The sequence below is a fragment of the Zonotrichia leucophrys genome, chromosome 7 (genome assembly GCF_028769735.1).
Source record: "Zonotrichia leucophrys gambelii isolate GWCS_2022_RI chromosome 7, RI_Zleu_2.0, whole genome shotgun sequence".
Taxonomy (NCBI): domain Eukaryota; kingdom Metazoa; phylum Chordata; class Aves; order Passeriformes; family Passerellidae; genus Zonotrichia; species Zonotrichia leucophrys.
Genome location: NC_088177.1, coordinates 15,650,600 through 15,657,564, shown reverse-complemented (window position 1 = coordinate 15,657,564; position 6,965 = coordinate 15,650,600). Strand labels below are relative to the sequence as shown.

General features: G+C 43.5%; 1 protein-coding gene across 1 annotated transcript in view; it reads left to right on the top strand.

The window, feature by feature from the left end:
- Positions 1 to 594: 594 nt before the first annotated feature.
- The window catches only part of STAT4 (signal transducer and activator of transcription 4), a 40,392-nt gene continuing 34,021 nt past the window's right edge, over positions 595 to 6,965 (top strand). The window contains exons 1-3 of the mRNA XM_064718014.1: positions 595 to 718; positions 3,040 to 3,168; positions 4,638 to 4,782. Of these exons, the coding sequence (XP_064574084.1) occupies positions 3,041 to 3,168; positions 4,638 to 4,782 (273 nt within the window). The 5' untranslated portion in view covers positions 595 to 718; position 3,040. The remainder of the gene's footprint in view (positions 719 to 3,039; positions 3,169 to 4,637; positions 4,783 to 6,965) is intronic.

Below are 6,965 nucleotides of genomic sequence, written 5' to 3'. Positions count from 1 at the left end.
CAGCCTTCTATGCTTGCTGAACCCTGAACGACAGAGGGCAGGTCTGAGCAGAGACCGAGCCTTAAGCTGCACCAGGGGATGCTCAGGTTGAACATCAGGAAGAATTTTTTCATGGAAAGGGTGGCCAAGCATTGGAATGGTCTGTCCAGGGCAGTGGTGGAGCCAACACACCTAGAGGTGTTGAATAAAACAATTGACTGTGGGTCTTTCGTTGATATGGTGATGTTTAGCCAAATGTTAGACTCGATGCTGTTGGAGGTGTGGTCCAACCTCTGTGATTCTAGGTCACAAGAGTTTGGGGAGTTTGTTCCACGGCCCAACTCGCCCAAGAGCTGTCCTTTGCCTTTTCACTGAGCAGAACTCGGGCCGTGGGGACACGGTGATTGCATCTCGCGGCTTTTGGGATGCCATCGGTCCCCCGGCGCGGCGGGACCCAGCCCTCTGCCCCGACAGCGCGAATGAGAAAGATTTCGGTATTTTTCAGCTTCCTGAAGGCCAGCAGCTCCCTGCAGGCTCTGAGCTTTGCCCAGCTCCCTGTGGGGACCGGGGCTGCTGCGAGAGGCGGCGGGCAGGCCTAGCCGGGCCCAGCGGGGCTGACGCACAGGAAGGCGCCGCTGCTGCCGCGGGCCGGGGGCGGGCGCGGCCGCTTAAAGCCCACGGGGAGGCACCGGGGCACGGCGGCGGCAACGGCGGCGGAGAGCGGCCCGAGCCGGCACAGGCAAGAGCGGCGGGGCGCGGGGGCAGCGCTCCGAGAGGGATGGGACGGGAACAGATGGGATGGAACGGGACGGGACGGGGCCCGCACCGACCCCCGGCACGGGCGGGGCGGATGGAGCGGGCTCAGGGCAAAGCCGGCAGCCGGGTAGCCGAAAGCGGGGCTGGTCTGCGGCTGGACACGGCTCCATTCCCGCAGCACCCACTCCCTGCCAGCCGCCTTACAGTGACAGGTGGTTAGGACGGGACAGCCTGCACTAGGGACCGGGATGCTCAGAGCCCCATCCAGCCTTGCAGTGACAGGGTGCTCAGGACGAGACAGCCTGCACTAGGGACCAGGATGCTCAGAGCCCCATCCAGCCTTGCAGTGACAGGGTGCTCAGGACGAGACAGCCTGCACTAGGGACCGGGATGCTCAGAGCCCCATCCAGCCTGGCCTCGAGCACCTCCTGGGTTGGGGAGTCCACATCTCTGGCCACCCTGTTCCCACCCTCACAGTAAAGAACTTTTTAAAATGCCTAATCGCAACCTACTCTCTTTCATTTTGAGACTATACCCCCTGTCCTCTCTTGTAGACAGTGTTGCCCCATCTTTCCTGAAAACTTTCTTTCGGTTCCCTTCAGGGGGCATTCACGATGTGCTACAACTGCCCTACCTTCTCAGCTGTCCCTGCAAAACCTTCTGTGCAAAGGGAGCACGTCACAAAAATCCCAGGGACAAATGCTACTCGTGTGCTTTGCAAATGCATGGGAGCATCACTGCAACTTAATGGCAGCCCTAAGAGGGCTGCAGGCTGGACAAAATCTTGCCTTTTTTTCTTTTATTTTTCTAAACTTTAGATAAAAATATTAAATTTCCTTACTAATCTTCTGAGGATATCATAATCACCAGAAGTCACTAGCATTTACAATAAAAACTCCCACTGAAAGTGAACAGACTTTAAAATCTGTTTCAGTTTTTTTCCCGAGTGCGAGTTCAGGAAAAAAAAAAAAGTTAAAGTCAGATTCAGTGATCCTGGAGGTCCCTTCCAAACCTTTACAATTCTCAGAGTTTATTCTATAAATTATTATTGCATTCTGATTTGATTCCTTGTATGTATCACCAGAAATAACATTTGGGATTCTTTCTAGCTGTCAATAGAGCAACACAGCAAAACACTCCTGTGCCTAACTCCTCCTCAGCAATTTTAAAAAACAAAGTAAATATTCAGGCAATATTTTTTTCCTGTCAGAATGGAAGTAATAAAGAGGAGGGAAAAGTCACTGGGCACATTTCCACTGACGTTATATACAGTGTTCTTCATAGCACACACAGAATCATCCTATCAGCCTTCCTTGAGAAACTAAAACCTGTCACTTTTACTTCTGCATGAGTAAGTGCTCAGGACTCCATTAAACCTTCAGATACTTTTTTTTTTTTTCCTGGCTTTAAAAATGCAAAATGAAAGACTACAGCATTAAGATATGATATCCTTATTTGAAACTGTTGACATTCTGAAACTACAATTCAGAACTGGAAATAGAAAAGCTGCATATGAAAAGGTCAGCTTTCTACAAAAATGTCCATTTTGATGAAATCTTGTCTTTTTCTTCAGGAAAAGTTTCTATCAAAAGTGTTCCAACAGATCCATATTTTGTTGGCTCACTTCAGTCTTTAGCCCTGAATGTATTTTGTGTCTTTTGTTAAGACAAAATGGAAGAACACCTCTGCTCTGGGATCAGGGTGTTGGCAGAGCCCACTGATCTCAGACCCCAGGGCACATGAAATATAATTCTATGGCAATTTAAGGTAGAGATGTACTAGATTTAGGTTGTAAAGCAGTACTCTCCTAACAGAAAATGTGGGGCTTTAGGAACAGCACAGTGACACACAACCACGATGACTATAGGAAAAATTTGAGTATTTGAGTGGTATGAATTCACTAAGAAGAGAGCAAAATCATTGCTTTCCACTACCCTTCAATAAGAATAGTTCTACCTGGGTTTGAAGAGTGCAAGCCAAAACTTCTTCTCTTGATGAGAGATGGTGTGCAGATTTTCCCACTTTATAAGCATCATAAAGTATCTAAAAAAATTTACATAAATGAAGGGACTTGACAGATGTGCCCATTCAAGTGTAAGAACCAAAACTTCTTTAATGGCCTTGCTCACTTTTCTCCCTCTTCCCTTTAACTGACTAAAATTACTCAAGAACCCCCTGTTTTGAAAGACAGAATAAAATGTCAAAGTATATGAGAGCTACAATAAAAACAACTGATTTATGCAGTTTGGATTAATAATTCATATTCATTTTTCAGTTGCAAACATTAATTCCTTTCTTTTGTAGCATGTCCCAATGGAGTCAAGTTCAACAACTGGAAATAAAGTTTTTGGAGCAGGTGGACCAGTTCTATGACGATAACTTCCCCATGGAAATCCGGCACCTGCTAGCACAATGGATAGAAAGCCAGGACTGGTAGGATTTCATCCATTCTGTCTCCTCTTATTTCAAACACCAACAATACTTTTGATTGCTGGAAGGCTTTAGGGTGCTCATTTACAAACTGTGCAGGTATCTACACTCCAGTAATACTATTTCACTAGTTAATGGATTTAGCCATTTCAACTTAGGGAATATTGGGAAGTGAAGATTCACATTGGAACTTAGTACTAAACAAAATCCAATAAAAACTGATTTTAAAAAAATACAAGTTAATTTTTAATGGAAATGTTATACACTTACCTCTTGCAGCATAAAATTATTCACTTGTCCAGAATTGCATTTAAAGTTGGAAAATTCTGGGGAACAAGCCAGCTGTTTACAGGAACTGTTTTCTAGGAGGTCCATTTATGTCCAAATTTGGATTCAAGTCACTTGAGAGTTATCTTAAGAAGATTCAAAACTAAGTGCAAAGAAAAAAAATTATTAGTCATACCAGAAAGAGACATCTCAATTTTTCAAACTAACTCCACAGGACTATTGGGGTGGGGGGGAAACTGCTAAGGAATAAAATCTTTCTTTATGGTTTATAGCTCCATCTTTATGGGGCTGTGGCAACATGGGTAACATTAAAATCTCCTTTTTGCCAGACGTGGGGTTAGTGAGCATATCTCAAACAGGCACCTGCTGTTTGTGAGGAAAGGAGAGAGGCTATCCCAAGGACAAGGATGCCACGCTGTCCAAACTTTTTCCTCCTCAGTTTTCTCACTAATGCCATTGCCCTGCACATACCAAGCTGTACCACAAACATCACAGCCAGTAAAGCCTGGCTTTGTCTGTGTCCCCTACATACCCTTGACCAGTAGCCTCAGAGTCTTCCTGTATCCCCAAATAGTTTGGCTGGGGGAAGGCTCAGCTGGTGCCTGGTGTGAAGAGATGTCTCTTCTGCCTGACCATCTGGCTGTTGCCTCCTGGAGCAAGTTATTGCTGCTGTTTCCCTCAGTGGAGGTGCTAATTTGGACTCCTTTCTTCTACCAACCTGCCAGATTGCCATGAAATTTGTAAGAATTCTATCTTTTGGATTTCAAGCCTGTTGCCAACTTTGTCTGAAACTGGGCAGCAAATTCAGAAATTATATCTGTGTGACTGAGTGAGAAGGACAGTTTGCATAAGCCCCATTTCCTCTGACAAGTGAGCTGGAATTATTTAAATATTCACTGGACCAGAGGCTAGAAAAACCTGGTTGTCTCCTCTGGCTGACTCTACTGTCTGTGCTAACACCTCACCCTCCTTTTATGCATATTTGTGGGAATATTATAAAAAAAAACCCACAAAATCATAAAAATCATTATTCACAAGCTCTAACTATAGGCAAATCACCATATACTTAAAGTCTTTTTTTTTGCTGCCTAGATTTCTGAATAGATTATAATTTTCTGTACTGCTAGATTGACACATCATACAGCATTTTAAACGTGCATTGTTGTTGTTCATTGACTCTTTAGGGAGGCTGCAGCCAACAATGAAGCAATGGCAATGATCCTTTTGCAGAATTTGATAATACAGGTGGACGAACAGCTGGACCGGGTTTCGCAGGAGAAAAATCTGCTCTTGATCCACAACCTGAAGAGAGTCAGGAAGCTGCTGCAGGTGGGTCATTGCTTCCAAGGCCAAACTGCCCTGCACACTCTCCCTGCTCTCTGGAGGCAGTGCTCGGGCTCTGTGGAGTGCAGTTTGTTCCAGTGTCCAGCTCAGAGCTGCCCCGATTGCCGCAGACTCCGAGCAGCTCTGGGAAAACTGAGCCTTCCGCAAGATAATTCCAAATAACAACTCCACTGTCTTTCTGTGGAACAGTAATTGCTGTTTCAATGCATGCAGCTTGGATACAAATGCTGTGACTTCTTAGCTCTCTGCGTATCTGTGTTTCACTGAGCTCTTACAAACACAGTGCTTATAGATGCTCATGTTTATTACAAATGGAATTACCACCTCTCAGACACCTACAGATATTTAACTAAGGAATAAAATACATGCTTGGGGCTGAAGGCAGCACCATGAAAAAGGAACCTCTGTAAATCATTAGCATGCTTGCTGTTTTATGCTTTTCTGGGATTATTTGCTATGAATTACGTACAGGATTTACCGTTAGGCTTCTGCAAAATGATATTTATTTTGATTGGCTGAATGTTTCTGTAATAATTGTGTATCTAAGGCAAGGATTCTCAGAGTTCCACTTCATTAGTCACCTACTTCCTGACACCTCTCTGTCTTCTGCACAAAGCAAATATGCCATGGAGTTCAATGAAAATGTGGGGGGTTTTCTCTTCTTTGATGGTGTTTTCCATAAGTACTTAAACGATAATTACATTGCTTGCCAAACATTTTCTTTATTTGAGACATATGTACATACACACACACTGGCCTGGAAAATCTTAGCATGATTTCATCAATTACTTTGTTCTCTCCATGGCTGTGTCTTTCTACTCATTATCCCTAGTGGTGCCTCTTAAAAATATGACACTATTTCCATTGCTGCCACTTTTTCATCCTATGCTATGCAAGCAGCCCTCTGTAATTTAAAAATAAAGTCACTTTTTGTTTCTTTTCTGGTTTTTGGAGCAGCACTTTTCATAATTTCAGTAGTCTTCAAACACCAGATTTAGATTTACTCAACTGCAGAAATCCTGTTGTTTTTGTAATGATCTTGGCACATTTTACCACAAAGCTGTATCACCTTATAAAGGATTCTTCCACAGGGGCAGATCCATGGAAAGAGCATTTGAGGCCAAGCAGTTACACTACTGTATTCCTGCCTTAAAAGACAATGCATTTATGGTTGTACCATCACAATGTGCACAGGCAGAACTAGAACATATTTACATACAAGCTATATACAATTAAAGCCTCTCATTGTTGTTCCTTCTACTCTCTGCCCCATTTGTTTTATTCTAATTTTTTTACCAAATCTTGAAGCATCAGCTCTGTGTGCTCTGCCAAATTGGGCACACCAAGCCAAGCAATCAGGCCTTGGGTGAACTCATTTGAGTTCATGTAATAATCAGTATGAAAATGGCCTGAATAAAACCTCTTTCTTTCAAGTCCTGTCATGTTTGGAAATTGTATAATTATGTGCTTCAGCAGGAGCACAAACCAAAGGAGGGTCATTCCAGAAAGGCCAGAGGAGGGGAGTTTCAGGTGATTTGTGATTAAATGGTTTCTCAGGTGCTAGGGTCTGAGTTGCAATTCCAGAACAAGCCAAAATGCTCCGGCCTCCCCATTACAGCTGAACAGTGTTATGAACTCCTTGAGACCACATGTGTGATATTGCAATTATTTATACTGCTTATAAAACAGGATCAGAATCTTGAATATTGCAGTAGAATGTTTCTAGATGAGGAAAAAAAAACCAAAACAGCAGCTCTCCCCATCACTAATAATGTTGACCCTTCCTCATTGTGTTAAGACAACACATAACCTGAATTTAGACAAAAAAAGCTATCCATTCACTTCCAAAATACACATGTAAACATGGATGGCACTTTCATTGTTGGAGCTTTTCCTGATCTTGAACACTATCACCCACAGCCTATATTCTGATCTCCAAAATAATTTGAATAGCCTGAAGTAGGACCAGGCTCTTGCAAAGCCTGATAAAAACCTATTATTGGATAAGAAAAATAATTTATACTGTCTTAAGAAATCTGTGACAGCAGAGTTTTTGACTTTTGTGTAAACCACTATGTTACTAGTGATAAGGTATAGGACATGGAGGATAAATGCATTTTCAGGCAAGGTATGGGCTGCATGTTCTGTAGAGCTGCACAGCTCCTGCT